The 17,846-nt window shown below is 50.3% G+C and overlaps 1 protein-coding gene across 1 annotated transcript in view; it reads left to right on the forward strand.

Annotated features, from left to right (window-relative positions):
* The window catches only part of HUNK (hormonally up-regulated Neu-associated kinase), a gene marked incomplete at both ends in the record, with an annotated part of 113,253 nt that extends 95,703 nt beyond the window's left edge, over positions 1 to 17,550 (forward strand). Inside the window, 4 exons of the mRNA XM_079705591.1 lie at positions 3,516 to 3,599; positions 8,881 to 8,928; positions 13,624 to 13,804; positions 16,892 to 17,550. Coding sequence (XP_079561717.1) covers positions 3,516 to 3,599; positions 8,881 to 8,928; positions 13,624 to 13,804; positions 16,892 to 17,550 — 972 coding nt within the window. The remainder of the gene's footprint in view (positions 1 to 3,515; positions 3,600 to 8,880; positions 8,929 to 13,623; positions 13,805 to 16,891) is intronic.
* Positions 17,551 to 17,846: the final 296 nt, after the last annotated feature.

Raw genomic sequence — 17,846 nt, forward strand, 5'->3', positions numbered from 1 at the left:
GGATTCCGCATATCACTCCTTCTGTTTCTCCTACTCAGAATGGTGATGACTGACCAGATCTAACAGGAAGTCAGCCAGAGAAATTTGGAATTGTCAGGAAGCCCATCTGAAATTTGATTTCATACCCATTCCTGAAGGATGATCATCACCTTGCCTATATGGCGCCTTGAGATCAGGTTGTATGGGGTCATCACTGTTAGGAAGACATTTAGAATCCAGTACGTAAAGAGGAACTTCTAGAGTTTTTCGATGCTATTTAAAGTCATGTGATAGCCCAATATCCCACAAAATTCCACTAAACAATAGGCTTACAAGCCTTTTATGAGGTTTCTACATTAAAGCTAAAGATGAAAATTCACCGATAGTTGGGGAAATGATATTCTCCCTGATGAGGGCGAAAATGACCAAAATGATGCCCAGAAGACAGCATGATCAGAATGTGTCTCTTATTAGCAAATGGATTTGGGAGACATCTAGAAAACATTGCCGAATAGATGAAGAAGCTTGACGGGAGATTTGTCAAACAATGGAACAAAAGTATCGATGTTTCTAAGCTGATTCAGCTTAGGGTATTTCCCAGATTTGGCTTCAACAGGAAATTATCCACAGAACAGCTTTTTTTTTTTTGGTGAGCCACAGAAGGAATGATGTACATGAGAAGAAACATTATAGTAAAAGGCATTTAAAAATAAGAGCAATGTTTTATGGGGGAAAAATACGTGCTCCAGAAGCAGTGATGGGACGAAACTTCAGAAGGGAACAGATATGCAGCTGGATTTCAGAGCCAGTGTCATGGTCACGGGAAAGCTACTTCAGGAGAGAAGTGGAGTTCAGAAAGACTGGACCTTTGATACATAGTATGTTATTTATATCATTTTATTATGTGATAAGAGGGATTAAGAAATTCTCTCATACCAGAGACCAGAGGTCCTCTGTTCACCTATGATGATGAGCTTAAAAGACATGTTAGACTTGAAGCCATTTCTCATTTCTCTTTTATAAGAAGACCATATGTCCTATATTTCTTTCTTTTCTTATCCTTTTAAATTCCTATTTTATTGCCTATTTTATAATGTACGTGATATGTTAGTACAGTACATGCTTATAATTTATAAATAAATGCGCACATATTGTAGATGCCTGCTAACAACTTTTTTCACTCATATGGGCTCAGGATCACACCATTTAGGAACCACCATGCTAGGGACAAGTAGTTCTCAAGTAAAAGGAACAGAGGAGGGTCACACGCTGATTTTCTTTTTGAAATGATGAATGTTGTTCAAAAATTAGTTTTAGGGCTTCCCTGGTGGCGCAGTGGTTGAGAGTCCGCCTGCCGATGCAGGGGACAGGGGTTCGTGCCCCGGTCCGGGAAGATCCCACATGCCGCAGAGCGGCTGGGCCCGTGAGCCATGGCCGCTGAGCCTGCGCGTCTGGAGTCTGTGCTCCGCAACGGGAGAGGCCGCAACAGTGAGAGGCCCGCGTACCGCAAAAAAACCCCAAAAAAACAAAAATTAGTTTAAAAAAATGTTTCCATGAAACTGACTATAAAGTTTATGATTTCACATATTTAAAGGATGACATTGCTACTTTCCTGAGTAAGCTAGCAGATTCAAACATTCTTCTTTTGAAAGGACCAGTTTTCTGGATACTGATCAATAAGATAGAGGGGCTTTAGTTTTTAAAATAGTTTCTTTCCTTATTTAAATTATATTTTTTATTTTTGTCTGTGTTGGGTCTTCATTGCTACGCACGGGCTTTCCCTAGTTGCAGCGAGCAGGGGCTACTCTTCTTTGTGGTGTGAGGGCTTCTCTTATTGCAGAACACGGGTTCTAGGCATGCGGGCTTCCATAGTTGCGGCACTCAGGCTCAGTAGTTGTGACTCGTAGGCTCTAGAGCGCAGGCTCAGTAGTTGTGGTGCATGGGCTTCGTTGCTCCGCGGCACGTGGGATCTTCCCGGACCAGGGCTCAAACCCGCGTCCCCTGCATTGGCAGGCGGATTCCTAACCACTGCACCACCAGGGAAGCCCTAGTTTCTTTCCTATGTCTACCTCCACATCTACAGATGCAAACTTTGGTTACTCACACTCTTAATCACACGGCTCATCCCAAGTAAGAGACATTTGTGTGAAGCTCTTAGGGTACGTCTTGCCTTCTCTGGATGTCTTGCCATCTGCTGTGTTTGCCCAGCATCAGGGTTACAAATGGTACAGTGTTGAAAAGCTCTGTGGTTTTGTTTACTGAGAAGTTCCCTGGAAACTCAACTAACTTAGTTCTAACTGGAGAAGGTTCTTTCTTATTTTATTGTCTGTTTCACACTTAAACCTTAAATCATAAGACATAGCTGTTCTGAGAACCACTGTCTAGGTGGGTGGCTGCTTTTAAGAATGAATTATTCCCCACAGACAGTCATAGCTGGTCCACTCAGTAATTTCCACACAAGGCTAATTTAATTGCACCTATGCACTGTGCCAGTTATGGATATCATTAACCAATTACTAACAACCATGTATAATTTTGAAAGCAAAATGAGTGAACTAAAAAGTAAAATATTGTATTGGGCGATTGGGATGGACACGTATGCACTGATGTGTATAAAATTGATGACTAATAACCTGCAAAAAAAAAAAAGTAAAATATTGTAACTTAATTATTTGTCATTTCTCCCCTTATCCCTTGATTCTTGTTTCCTCTTTCTAAAACCTAGAAGCGTGGATTTTAATTTGGAGAGCCTGTAAAGGCATTCTGTGAATATTTGTTGGCTGAAAAATTAATCAGTCATTTCATTTCACCTGTCGCCAGAGAGGATTGCACCTAAACAGTGCCCCTAGATCATCTTAGGTGTGGTTATCTGTCTTCTTCTTTAAGCTATATTATGAATTGCTGTGACATTTATTGGGACGGGGGGCAGGAACTAGGGCTTTTTTTTTTTAATTGAAGTATAGTTGATGTACAGTGTTGTGTTAGTTTCAGGTATACAGCAAAGTGATTCAGTTATACATACATATATATATATATATATATTCTTTTTCAGATTATTTTCCATTATAGGTTATTACAAGATACTAAATCTAGCTCTGTGTGCTGTACAGTAGGTCCTTGTTATTTATCCATTTTAGGGCTGTTTTTAAATAAGCAACATCTGTATCCCATTCAGTAATTCAGTAAAATAAGGTATTCTCCCCAGCTCACATACTTGGTCTCTGCTTTCATGTCTTAGAGTGGTCTTCATCGTACAGATGAAAGGACTGAGGCCCAGCAAGGAGCAGTGATGTGCCCAGGGTCACCTGGCCCTTTCCTTGGCAGAGCCAGGAACAGAAATAGGTCACCTGATTCTGGGTGCTGGGCTCTCCCCACACTCCGTCCTTGGATGAGGCTTTGCACTGCGATTAAGTGCCTTGCCAACCCCTTTCTACCCTTTCTCAGCCAAGCGCTGGTTTAAAAATTAATGAATGCTTAATGGACATTTCTATTTCCTGGGAGTTAAGCCAGGCTTTTTTTCTCTTCTCCTCTGGTAGAAATCTGACATCCAGGACAGCGTCTGTTACAAGACCCAGCTCTACCAGATAGAAAAGTGCAGGCCCACCAAGGAACCCTATGAGGTGAGTGGCCCCCAGAACAAACCCCAGGATCCCTTAGGAAGAGTGGATTTCCATTCTGCGGGGAAGAGGGGAAAGGAAGCCAATTATTGTGGGACACAGAAGTAGCCAAAGACAAATACTTACTTAACTGAGCCTTTGAGAAATGGTTTACAGCGGGACCACCACTGTTCAGTCTCTAGACTATGGTTCTCAGCTGTGGCCACATAGTGGAATCCCTGAGGAGCATTTTAACATCTGGATGCCCAGGCCGTACCTCAGACTGATTCCGTCGATCCATTCTCGATCTCCCACGAGATCGGGGGTCAGTAGTTTTTAAAGCTCCCTGGATGGTTCCCAGTGGAATCAAGGTTGGAATCCGCTGTCAGATCTCCAAGAGGTAAAAACGAGGTGCTGAAAAATATAAGCGTATGTAACACTTGGCATCCGGAGAACAAAGTACAGCAAGGAACGGGAAAAAGTATCTGGAGCAAAGCCTTTCCAGTCAGCTGTCCCTGGTGACTTGATGCTACCTAGAACGTACCTGAGAGAAAATACCAAGATTCTTTGATTTCAGAGTAAAAACTGGTATCATATCGTCCCAAATTTGGACCCCAAATACATGCTTGTTAAGAGACTGTGCCTGGGCTTTTCTGGTGGCACAGTGGTTGAGAGTCTGCCTGCCGATGCAGGGGACACGGGTTCGTGTCCCGGTCCGGGAGGATCCCACATGCCACGGAGCGGCTAGGCCCGTGAGCCATGGCCGCTGAGCCTGCGCGTCCGGAGCCTGTGCTCCGCAACGGGAGAGGCCACAGCAGTGAGAGGCCCACGTACCGCAAAAAAAAAAAAAAAGAGAGACTGTGCCTGGGAACTCGAGATCCAAGGCCTGGAGCACAGGGTGAGGGTCCTCCCACCAGAACTCCTCATTCGCTGTTTTGTCCAGTGGGGCTCGCCTGTCTTCTCAGTGCTTTTCCATGGAATCTGGAACGAGCTGGGCTGCGCTCCATGGCGGCAGCAGAAAGCAAGTGGGGCACGGCCCAGGCCAGCCCAGGGACGCCGGTGACGGGGCTGCTGAACTGCCGGCACCACGGGTCAATGCGGCCACCCCTGAGCATCGAGGCGGGGGTAGGCTGGGGTAGCTGCAGGAGGAGGGCGAGGCTGGTCAATCTACACAGCCTGGGGAATGGCACCATTTAAGAAGGCAGAGAAAAGGAGACGCTGATGACAGAGAAGCTAGCGAAGATAACGGGGCAGCCGGAGACCCAGGAGGGAAGGATGCCAGGGAGGACATGGGAAAGGTCAAGTGTAAAGCAGCCAGTGGTGACAGCTGAGCCATTTCTCGTCCCGGAGGAGGTGGAGAAGCAGAAAGGAGATTGCGTGGATTTGGGGGAGTGAGGACCGTGAGCAGAGATCTCTCCGGCGATGCCGCTGGCAGTGAAGAGGCGCTGGAGAGCAGACGGGCTGGGAGGCAGAGGAAGGAACTCCAGTGATGGGGGGGTGGGGGAGGGCATGCATTCAGAGCAGCCAGGGTGGGCCCTAGCCTTGACCCCAGGCTGCAGGCCTCCTTCCTCTGCGACTGGCTGTGAGGCACCAGCATGATGAGGACGGAGATAAGCTTTTGGAGCGCCAGCAAGGGGGCGCGGACTGGGGCTGGGCGGGGAGCATGGCTTCTAGGGCTGGGAGAGGGAGAGCGGAGATGGTGGAGGGCCAGACTCCCCTGAGCTCCACGCCCCTCCGGCCAGCTGCTTACTGAACCTTCTGTGGTGTGAACGAAGGTGTCTCAAATCCAGCACGCCTGGAACCAACCCCACCTGTCCTCCCCCACCTCCCCCCACCCCTGGCCCCTATTTTCTGTCTGCAAATGGCAGCCCCACCCTCAGTACAGGGCAGAAACCTGGAAGACCTTTGTATTCCTTTCCCTCACCCCAAGGGCCAGTCTGTCGCCAAGTTCTGCTGGTTTGACTCCTGAACCTCTCCAAGCCCTCCACTCTCCATCCGCCCCATCCTCGCCACCATCACCTCTTGCGTGGACCTCAGCTGCAGCCTCCTTCCTAACTGGTCCCGCTCCTTCCCCGTGACTACCTGGCGCTCCGTCCACACACCGGCCAGAGCGAGCGATTCACACTCAAATCAGACCACATCACTTCCCCGCTTGAAACCTTCAAAGCCTTCTTTAACCTGGAAGGCAAGCTCTGTGACATGGCCACCACGTCCCGGATTGAACTGGCTTTGCCAGCAACTCCAGCCTTGTCTCCCAGGCCCTGCACACAGCCCTGCTTCTTGCTTTGTGCTCAGTCCCGTGGGGCCTTGAGACTCTGTGCTCTCTTGGCCGCCAGGGTTGGGCACACCCTGTTGTCTCTTCCAGAATGTTCTCCCCACCCCTGTCTGCTGAGTTAATGTGTATCTTCAGCTCCCACGGCAGGGTCATGTCCTCGTGGACCCCTGCCGTCCTCTGACCTCTGCCATTGGGTTGCCTCCCTCCAGAACACACCGTCACACACATTCTGCTTCCTGGGGCTTGTCGCATTGGCAGGGTTCTGTTTGTTCAGGGATTATTTGATTATCATGTCTTCCCCACTCTGGACTGTGAGTCCCTTGAGAGCAGGGACGGTGTCACTTTTGCTCCTCATCGTGTCCCTAGAGCCTACACAATGCCTGGCACCCAGTAGAGGCTCAATAAATATTTGCTAGATGAACAAATGAAATAATCAAGTGGACCTCGGCCCTAGTCTCAGAAAATAGAATTGGGCCAGCATCTGGGGTAGGTCGAACATTCCAGGTGGGACACCTAGCTTGATTAAAGTAGGGGACCACCTGCACCATAGCATGCAAGTCGAATGATCATCACCTGATGGCCATGCCCTGTGGCAGGGAGGGACCTCTTACAGTCACTTGCAGGGAGGGTGGGCACCTCGGCTGGGGTCCAGGGGATACTGAATTCACTGTTAGGCTCCCCTACCTCTTGGTTTGACTGTTTAGGGCCTCAGGTAATAACACAAACTTAGACGTACCGCATGCCCCTATGTGTGTGCCCTAGGCAGCCTCTAAGCCACCTGGCGTTGCCCTCGTACCCTGCCCTGCTTGTGTGTTAAGTGTCAGAACCGTGACGGGAAAGGGGCCTCTTCTTTTCATCCAGGTTATTATTCTCAGCTGATTATTTCATTTGGCCCGGAAAACACATAGTAAGCATTTTAAACCATTTGTCGAAATATTTAATGGTTAGGGTTTCAATGGGAAGACAGCATTTCAATTTTCTGTGATCCATTTGTTTTCTCCAAACTGCAGCGATCCTTGTGCTAATTAAATTACAGGCTCTGACTAGATGACGCAACTCCTCTCTGTTGGAACCTAGAAAGTGGAATGGGGCCAGTTAGAAAAAGTGGTGAGAAAGTCTGAAAGAAGCCAGATTTTCCAGGTAAAGCCCACTCAGAGCCTCCTGTGGGGTTCTTCCCAGTTACCATCAGCTGGTCCAGGAGGAGAAGCGGCCAAGGGGCAGGGGCGGGAGGTGTTGTGGGCAGGAACCGTGGAATGAAGTTCAAGGTTGTACACAAGCCGTGGGGAGCGGCTCCGGGGCCATGTCCGGGCCTTGAGGGCACGTGATGGTCTCTTTCTTCTTCTCGATCCTGGTTCTTTTTCTCCAAGGAGACGGAGGAGCTGAATTAAGTGGAAAGACCTTCCCTCTTGGGACTACAGTGCCGTCGTTTTATGACTTCACCACTTTCTCCCCCTCTTCTTCCTGTAACAGGCAGAGATTATGTCTGGAAAAGTGGGACACTTGTCTCACCTTAGGCGTGTGCCCCAGTGATTCCTTTTCCTAAGACAGAGGCCCTGGGGGACCATGGGGGTCGTGGCAGAGCAGTCATCATTTCTAAACTGGCTTATTAAAGCTGTAGAGAGCCAGGGGCCAAGTTTGTTTAGTCTTGAAGAATGATGCTAATTTGTAGCAAAATGGAAGTTAGAATTGGAGGGCTTCTCTGTAGTGTCAAAGTAACATCGCAGTTTTGGAAGAAAAGTTGTGCAGCGGTGCAGAGGGACTGTATTAGTTTGCTAGGGCTGCCATAACCAAGTCCCACACACTGAGTGGCTTAAACAACAGAAGTGTATTGTCTCCCAGTTCTGGAGGCCAGAAGTCCAAGGTCGAGGTGTCTGCAGGACTGGTTCCCTCTGAGGGCTGTGAGGGAGAATCTTTCATGCCTCCTAGCTTCTGGTGGCTGCTGGCAATCTTTGGCATTCTTTGGCTTGTAAAAGCATCACCCCGATCTCTGCCTTCATCTTCACATGGCGTTCTGTGTGTGTGTGTGTGTGTGTGTGTGTGTGTGTGACCAATTTCCCCCTATTAGAATACCAGTCACATTGCACTAGAACGCACCCTGATGACCTCATCTTAACTTGCTTACCTCTGTCAAGGTAACACCAACACTCTTCTTTTTTTCTTTTTTGTGGTGCGTGGGCCTCTCACTGTTGTGGCCTCTCCCGTTGCGGAGCACAGGCTCCGGACGCGCAGGCTCAGCAGCCATGGCTCACGGGCCCAGCCGCTCCGCGGCATGTGGGATCTTCCCGGACCGGGGCACGAACCCGTGTCCCCTGCATCGGCAGGCGGACCCTTAACCACTGCGCCACCAGGGAAGCCCCAACACTCCTTCTTCTCAAAGGCAAAGGAGAGCAAACTTTCACACTCTCCCCTCCCCCAAGCTTCAAAGAGGATGTGATGGGCCTGTCCTGACCCTGTCTTCAAGTAAGGCCACATTCTGAGGTCTGGGGGTTAGGACTCCAACATATGAATTTGGGGGGAATAAAATTAAACCTATAATGGGGACTGTTAAGTTGAAAGGTAAAATATTACCATGATTTTTCTCTGTGTCATTTAAAAATCTGTACAAATTTTTTAAATCAAGTATGGAATCAGGTCAAGCTGAATTGTTAGAAATCAGAACAGTGGTTACCTTTGGGGACAGGGAGAGGATGCTGGGAACGAGGGACTTCCAGGTGCCAGCTGGGTTCTGTGTCTTGATCAGGGTGCCATTTCGATGTGTTTTTGCTGTTTGAGGAAACGTATGGAACTCTTTACTCATCATCAGAGCACCCTGTGTTATGTGTCCTAGACTTTAATAAAAATCTTACCTAGAAAATCTAGCCAGGGCAGGCATTAGGACATCTGCTGCCTGCTTCCACGACGGTTTGGTTTCTTGTCTATGAACTCTGAAATGGAGAATCCTCAACCGGAGCTGCAAGTGGGAGGGAGTAGTTTAGGAAATAAACAGCAAGTGCAGCTTCTTGAATTGTTGAAAAATGCTGCTTTTTACAGGCCTCCCTGGGCACCTGGACAAGAGACCTCGAATTTCACGCTGTGCAGGTAAGAACTTGGGGGGTTATGTTGGATTAGTCAGAGTTCTCCAGAGAAACAGAACCAGTAGTGTGTGTGTGTGTGTGTGTGTGTGTGTGTGTGTGTGTGTGTGTGATGCTTGGACACCCAGGGAAGGGCTGATGTTTCAGCTTCATCCCCATGTCTTCTGGAGGCAGAATCCCTTCTTCCTCAGGACACTTCAGTCTTTTTCTCTTAAGGCCTTTAACTGATTGCACGAGGCCCACCCAGACTGTAGAGGCTAATCTGCTTTACTCAAAGCCTACCAATTTAAATGTCAGTCACAGGTACCATATACCTTCACCGCAGTGTCTAGACTGGTGTTTGACTAGACACGGGGTACCCTGGCCTAGCCAACGTGACACATGAAAGTAACCATCACATATGACCCTGAAGGTTGGCAGATCTCTGCCCAGGGCTCTGGACCCTGCACGCCTCCATCCTGTCCTGAATTGCACCATGCAGAATCCTGCTGTAAGTGGATTTGTCAGAACTCCTCAGATCAGATCAGTGCTGTCTATGCGTAGTTGACCAGTTTTTTATTGTCTTGCTAAAACTACACGCTTGGCTATGCGTTCGTGTTTCTACCTGTAAAGAAGTGGGCTTTGGCGCAGTGGTTGAGAATCTGCCTGCCAATGCAGGGGACACGGGTTCGAGCCCTGGTCTGGGAAGATCCCACATGCCGCGGAGTAACTGGGCCCTCACTCACCGGTTTCTCCCTCTCCTCCATCAAACAATCCATGACATCCAAAGAGTCTTGGGTAGATAATCCTTTAAGGGGTCACATTTTCAAAGTGTCCAGCTTTGTAAATGTCCACACACATGTGTGGTGGTTGGAACATGGTTGAAAGAAAGCAAGAAGCTGTTTTGTGTGGGGCTTGCTTGTGGCCTCCTCTTGGATTTGCCTTGGGGGTGCGGACTGAGCCTAAGGGGGCAGAGAAGACCCCCGAAGCTTCAGCTCCATCGCCCACCCTTAGGCGCACGCGGGGGAGGGGCGCACCGCCCTCCCGTGAGAATCAGAGGGAAACCAAAGAGGCCTGAAGGCAGCCAGCGATGCTGGGTGGGGTGCGCGGGAATGGGTGCAGGCATGTCAAAGGGGGAACGTAATTAGTCCTTCTGAAGATCTGTTTCTGTTACATAAGGCAATTTAGCATCCTGCTCCCTGGGAAATCTCTTTTGGAGAAAATAGGCCATGCAAATGAAACGGTAGAATTGGATGATCCGTTGCACTTGTAACCTGTGTTTGGAAGGCATGAGGATGGCTGCTTGTAAACAAACTCGTTTCCTGGGGGCTGGTGACCCTCCTACCGGGACTGACTGACCCGGATTGTCCCGCACAGGGAGCGGTCCGGTGATGAACTCTTGGTATCTCCCAAGAAACCAGTCACTGTGAAGTCACCCAGTCTTTCTGGCTGGAGAAAGGTGCTCTGGGGGTTATGGAGGAAGCACCAGGGTTCAGGGTCCTGGGATTAAGTTCAACAGCGGGGCCCGAGCAGGGTTCCCCACCATCCTTAGTCCTAAGTCCATGTCCCCTTTCTTCTGCCTCCATCGCAGGCTTTCTGCTCATTGCCAAACACCCCTTAGTCGGTTGTTGGAGAGATTTCTAGAGCCAACCTTGGTCTCTTCCTACAGAAAACTCTCACACCTTGTACACCTCTTGGTTTATGAACTCTGTCTGGGTGGTGATACTGGCCCCCCAAAAGTTTGCATCTTGATCCTTTAGCTTTGAGAACCCACGGAGAGTTAGAAAAGGGCTGAGCTGGACCCAGGAAGCCGTCGGCAGGAAGCCCTCTGAGTGTAGGGAACGCAGGGCAGCCCAAAGGAAGGTGTGTTCATCATTCTTAAAAAAGTCCTTGGGCTTCTCTGGTGGCGCAGTGGTTGAGAGTCCGCCTGCCGATGCAGGGGACACGGGTTCGTGCCCCGGTCCGGGAAGATCCCACATGCCGCGGAGCGGCTGGGCCCGTGAGCCATGGCTGCTGAGCTTGTGCGTCCGGAGCCTGTGCTCCGCAACGGGAGAGGCCACAGCAGTGACAGGTCCGCGTACCGCAAAAAAAAAAAATCCTTAAAAAGGGGCCGGGGTGGGGGGAGGGTGGGACTCCAGTTTTGTTTTTTCTTCCAAATACTGTTGTTTTACAATGTAGCACGAAAGCGTGTTTGATTTCTTTTTTCCTGTTTAAGGTGTTATCAGGTAGAACTTATGAGTTTTCTCGTAAAAACAGAGATAGAACAGAGCAAAAGGACGGAATTCTGCCAGACTTTTCGGGACAGGTCCTTCGATGCTTGGGGGAGGCTGGGGAGCGTGAAAGCTCACTCTCCTTTGCCGTAGAGACGGGGGCCTGTTGGTGTTTGATAGAAACGGGGAGAGAGGGCAGTGGAGAATTGTGTTTGGCCTTGACCTGGAGTGGATGCCCCCTTCCCCCTCCATAGTGTCCTGCCCACGGCCTCCTCTGTAGCATTCCAGATGCCAACCCGGAGCCCTGGGACTACAGTGTGGTCCCTGATCCTGCAGTTGCTGTGCCCAGCCTTTCTCTATGCCACTGGAAACGCCTGGCCCTGCCCCAGGCTTCCGGAGGGCAGTGTGGAGTCAAGGGTTAAGAACACTGACTTTCAGGGCGGGCTGTGAAAAACTGAGTTGCCGTCTGGCTCCTGGATGAATTCTTCTTTTTTTTTTTTTTTAATTGAAGTATAGTTGATTTACAATGTTGTGCCAGTCTCTGCTGTACAGCAAAGTGACTCAGTTATACACATGTAGACATTCTTTTTTTATATTCTTTTCCATTATGGTTTATCACAGGATATTGAATATATTTTTGTGTACTATACAATAGGACCTTGTTGTTTACCCATTCTAAATGTAATAGTTTGCATCTGCCAACCCCAAATCCCAAGCCATCCCTCTCCCTCCCCCCCACTGCCTTGGCAACCACCAGTCTGTTCTCTATGTCCGTGAGTCTGTTTCTGTTTTGTAGATAGGTTCATTTGTGCCATATTTTAGATTCTACATATAAGTGATATCACATGGTATTTGTCTTTCTCTTTCTGACTCACTTCACTTAGTCTGATCATCTCTAGTTGCATCCATGTTGCTGCAAATGGCATGATTTTGTTCTTTTTTATGGCTGAGTAGTATTCCGTTGCATATATGTACCACATCTTCTTTATCCATTCCTCTGTCGGATATTTAGGTTGTTTCCATGTCTTGGCTATTGTGAATAGTGCTGCTATGAACATAGGGGTGCATGTCTCTTTTTGAATTATAGTTTTGTCCGGGTATATTCTGGGTGAATTCTTTAACCACCGCAGGCTCCTCTGCAAGAGGGGATAACAGTATTGGCCTCAGCATGGGTCATGCTCTTAGAGTAGAGTCTTGCATTCCAGGCATCTTCAGTAAAGGTGGCAGTGGCTGTCCAGAAGCTGGGGAGGGTGTTTGCAGAAGTTTCACCTCTGCTTTCATCCCACTTCGCCCCATCCCACCTCTGCTTTCATCCCACCTCAGCCAAGGCGTAAGCCCCGGGGAGCTATTGTCCTCATGGTGACACTCAAGACGGGGCTGGGCGTCCCCATTTTCCATCTCTTCCCAGTCGTCCTTTCCCAGTCAAAACCTGGACATAATGAACCCCATTTCTTAAAGGCTCTGAAAATCCTCATTAGAAAGGGCCACCTGAGTGCAAGAGGATGTTTCCTTGAGAAGCTTTTCAACAACATCAATGAAAAATAGATGAGCTCTCTTGAATTGCAAATGCTCTGAAGGTTTTAAGGCAAAACATGTGAAAATCGGTCTCTTTTCCCCCCCTCCCTTGTGGTGAGGTCCGGTTTCAGTTGCCTCTGTTTAACAGTAAACATCAAACATAATCTTTAGGGACAGAAAAAAAGCTTCCTCTTAGCAGCATCACCCTTCCCAGAAGCTTGAACCCAATTAATTTTAATTCAGTTCCGTTTCCACTGGCTTTTTTGTTTTTGCTTTTTAATATTTCAGTAACTATTTATTAAGCTTTCTCTCTCTGCCTGGCTTCATGCCCGAGGCTGTGGGGTGGAAGATATATAAAACAGTCAACTTCACTCCTAGCAGAGGGATTCTAATTGAGTTAAATAAAGGCAAGGCTGACAGCACAAGTGGCTGAATCGGGCCAGTTTAAGGACACAAGGAAGAGCCCACGTGCCCGGAGCGGGTAAAGGGGTCAGAAGCTCACCTAGACTGGCTCTGGGCTCCGTGGGCGGGTCGTCCACCTCCTCGGCTTGACTGAACACACAGGCACTGAGGAAGCAGTTACGTTTCCTCTGCAGAATTGCCTTTGCAAAACCACTACTGTGGACAGAATCGTAGGGCTCTGCTATAAATAAGACACCAGGTTTCCGGGAGTCCTCATCTGCTTTGCCTCAGTTTGTTCAGCTTGTTCTAGAATAATGGACCGCCCAGGGATGACCTTGCCCTTGTTGGAACACGTCAAAACGGCATAAGGCAGGGAGCTGGGGACCACCGAAGCCTGCTGTGGCCCAGGCGGAGGGAGGGAGGTTCCCTGGAGCATCCGCTGGGCCTCAGCGCCTCCATGGTTCAACACGTAGCTGAGAGCCTAACGTTTTGGAAAGCTGGTGTTTCTTAACTTTACTTCGGTAACTCTTCAGGGAGGGACTCCGTTGTGTATTCTTGTGTGCATCTGAGTACCTATGTTTGCTTCTGATTGGAAGGATAAAAAGCCCAAAGAACAAGAAAAAAGAGGGGATTTTCTTCATCGGCCGTTTTCCAAGAAGTTGGATAAGAACCTGCCGTCGCACAAACAGCCCTCAGCCTCGCTCATCACGCAGATTCAGAGCACCAGGGCCCTGCTGAAGGACCGGAAGGCCGCCAAGCCTGGCTTCCCCGACAAAGGTGGGTCAGCTCGGGGGGGCTCTCCAGGCCATTTGTGTTCAGCTGCGTGGCCGCTGTGTACCCCATGCTGGTGGCTGTGTAGGCCCCTGGGACAGACACGACTCTCGTGCCCAGGGGAAAGCAGGATTAACGCATGCAAGGCAACCTGAGAATAAGCAAGTCCAGACTGCCTGGTGTTGTCCACCGGTGTGGGCAGGATTTGAGAAAGCAGAGATGGGGTGCACGGGATGGTGGGAGCAGAGATCAGGGTGTCAGGTATTACAGGAGTAGAGATTTTGGTGCAGAAAAAGCGATCAGGATGAAGGAGCAGAGATTGGAGGAATGGTTTTGCAGGAGCAGATGTCAGGGTGCGTGGCATTGCGGGAACAGATCTGGGGTGCACGGTACCATGGAACCAGGAATGGGTGTTCAGTACTGGGGGGTGCAGAGATCGTGGTGCGGGAGCAGCGATGGGGGCGTGCTCTTGTGGGAGCCTTCACCAGGAAGGTGCACCCTGAGAGGCAGTGATGTGGGCTTTGGGGTGGAGGTAGGGGGCTCAAACCCAGCTCTATAGCTGGTTGTGGCCCAAGTTCCTTCCCCTCTGAGGATCTTAATTGGTTCCCTCACTTGTGAGGAAATCTACCCGTCAGAGCTATTGGGTGGATCGAATGAGCTACGTGTGGGGGCTACTCTTCCTCATTCATCATCCAGCACGTGAGATAACTGATCGATACGGGTCTCCTTCCTCGGGGGCAAGCATCCAGCGATGCAGAAGGGAGGCTGAACTCACTCTGAGAGCCGGGAGGCGGGTACAGGGAGCCGGGGAGCATCCTGAAGCCAACTGCGGGGTAGAGGAGAGGCTCTCCTTACAGAGGGCGGATGGGAGAGATTGTGGAGTCCAGCCTTTGATCTCTTTGTTTTAAATATGAAGAGACTGAGGTTCCAGGAGGGCCCTGGCTGTCTGAGATCAACCAGTGGTCCCCTGGGGAAGCAGTAAAGTATCAGAGAGATTCAAACAGCACCAAGCAGCACGGTCCATTGGACTCTCAGACCGGTTCTCACCCAGAGAAGAACAATTCCATGTAGTTCAGTTTCATTCTGCAGGTTTCAGGAAGGCGGGGACCCCACTAGAGGGACTGTGCTTGTCCCTCCTTGGGGGATCCTTCTTTCTGGCTTGGGAACAGGCAGCAAATCCGGTTAGGACCCTTGGCAGTGGCGTCCTATGGATTCCCCAAGGAAAGTCTAGGTCAGGGCTGCATATTTGGGGGTAACTTTGCAGCCCCAGAGGTGGAGTGCATTCCTTGATACTTTTCTGGACCAACTGCCTCTGTTTCTTTGCATTTTTCCTTCCTCCTGGGATTGGAGAGCCTGTTGCTGAGAAGCACCCCGGAGCCTCTATAATTGCTAGCACTGACCACTCACTGTGTGGTAGGCCCTGTTTCACCTCTTACCTCAACCCAGTGAAATCATTCTCACCCCCTTTTCTAGAGATGAGGAAATAGCCCAGAGAGTTGTCCAAAGTCAGAGAGCTGGTGAGTGACGGTATCCAGATTTCCAACCAGGCAGCCTGGCTCTAGAGCTTTCTCTCCTGACCAGCGTAGCCTACTGCCTCCCCGGCAGGATGGGCTGAAGACGAGCTGGCAGTCATGCTCAAGGGTCGGGGCTGGTGACTGTGCCCTTCTTGTGGGGACAATGCAGTGTCTGGCTCTGTGCCCCGGGGCTGACTCTGAGCTGGGAATCAGTAGGGCAAGGGTGAGGGGCGTCCTCCCAGGATCTGCACCTCTGGGGAAGTGAAGGAAGCAGGACGGCATGGAGGGAGAAGCCGGGCTACAAGTTGGGAGCGTGCAGCCATCTCAGGGCGGGACAGGGACCTCACATGCCAGCGGGAACACTGGAGACGTTAGCCATCGATGAAATTTTCCTTCTCTCTGCCGGTGAATCTCAGGCATCTGTGCTGGCCCGAGGAGGAGGTTTATTTCAGGATCTGTGTATTTATTTATGTAAGGCGAAGAGGATTCCCAGTGACCTGGGCTGCCCCCGAAATCACTGCCGGGGGCAGCAGCTTGCTGCTGCCTCTGGGCCCCGACGGGCCCTATAAAATATGATGGTAGGAAAAGGCAGCTAAGACAGGGCCTGTTCCACAGGAACTTGGCTTTACTTCCATCACCTCCAAACTCGTGGAGGTTTTCCCTTTCTTTTCTGGCAGAGTCTGCAAAGCTGGATTCTAGTCTGTGCCAACTTGAAATGGAAACCGTGCGGGTCAGCTGGTTGCCTTAAATATACAGAGGAAGAGTGTTTCACCCCTGTTCAGAATTAGGTGAGGCTCCGGTGAGACCAAAAAACATGAGGGGGCCTTAAAAAGGAAGGGAATTCTGACCCGCGCTACACGGACACGGAGGAAGCTTGAGGACATTGTGCTCAGTGAAACAAGCCGTTCACAAAAGGACAAATATTGTGGATTCCACTTATACAAGGGACCTAGAGTAGTCAGATTCATAGACCGGTTGCCCCTGGCAACCACTGTTAGATTTGCAAGGTGAAGGGTTCCATTTCACAGCAGTGTGAATGTACTGAACACTACTGAACTGTACACTTAAAAGTGGTTCAGTAATAAATAAACACTTTAAAATTCATGTTATGTAATTTTTACCATCATTTTTTTTTTTTTTTAAGTCACGAGGGAAACCTCCTTCCAGCTTTGATTATCTGAGGACCAAATTTGCAAGTCCTCAGAGAGCTGGTATCCATGTGCTTCCCCAGTTTTGTGGTTGTTCTGTTGAGCCGTGGACCTTTTTATTCAAAGGCTCTTCGGCAGGGTCCAGAATTTTAAGCAACCGAAAGGAGAACAGATGTTAAGCTGGCGCCATGAGGCAAATCAGAATCCAGGAGGCCTCCCATCACCAGCCCTCTGTCTCCTTCATTCTAGGAAGACCGTCTGATTCCCCATGGGGAGAATGGGAGGCTGAGGCCATTCACTTCTTGGTCCCATCTGACTTCCCTGGATAACGCACTGTCTCAGTGAAGCTGGAGGTCAGAGCAGGCAGGAGTGGGCCATTGGCACTGTCTGTGTGGCCGTCTTCATGTTTCCTTTGCTTTCTTGGTGTGCAGATTCCTTCGGCTGCCGCAATATTTTTCGCAAAACCTCGGACTCCAATTGTGTGGCTTCCTCCTCCATGGAGTTCATCCCTGTGCCGCCCCCCAGGACACCCAGGATTGTCAAGAAACCAGAGCCCCCTCAGCAGGGGCCTGGGAGCACTGGCATCCCTGCCAAGGAAGACCCCCCGATGCTGGATATGGTGCGCTCCTTTGAGTCTGTGGATCGTGACGACCAGACGGAACTGCTGTCCCCGTCCCATCACTATAGGATTCTGAACTCCCCTGGGGGCCTGGCTCGAGGGAATCCCGGTGAGCGGACGCTCTCTCCCGTCCTGCTGCCTGGAAGCCCGTCACCTCTCCAAACGCCTTTGCACCCCACTCTGGTCTCCTTTGCCCACGAAGATAAGAACAGCCCCCCCAAAGAGGAGGGCATGTGTCCCCCAGCCCCGGGGCCCGGCAACGGGACCACCCAGCCCCTGGGGAGCCCGAACTGTGTGAAGAGCCGAGGCAGGTTCCCCATGATGGGCATCGGACAGATGCTGAGGAAGCGGCATCAGAGCCTGCAGCCCTCCGCAGACAGGCCCCTGGAGGCCAGCATGCCCCCGCTGCAGCCCCTGGCCCCCGTGAGCCTCTCCTTCGACGTGGCTGACGGGGTCAAAGGCCAGTGTTAACCTGGGCCAGCAGTGGGGTTCTTGGCATTTCTAAGGAAAGCAATGGAGCAGCTCCATACATCTGTCAGGGCATGAAGACTCAAAGGCCTCTCACAGAGCATCCTTCACGGTCTCACCTCCTCCTGAGATGTGATGTCCCCACAGCTGAAACCCACAGACCCAGAGCCTGTAGAGCCCAGTCCCGAGTAGGGCCCCCTGGAGATGCTGGGATCCCCCAGGAGGGTTGCCTGTCTGTGCGACCAGCTCTAATCATGCACGGCCTCCTCCCACCCACTCACGAGCCCTCCACCCACCTC

This window comes from Hyperoodon ampullatus (genome assembly GCF_949752795.1).
Source record: "Hyperoodon ampullatus genome assembly, chromosome: 5".
Taxonomy (NCBI): Eukaryota; Metazoa; Chordata; class Mammalia; order Artiodactyla; family Ziphiidae; genus Hyperoodon; species Hyperoodon ampullatus.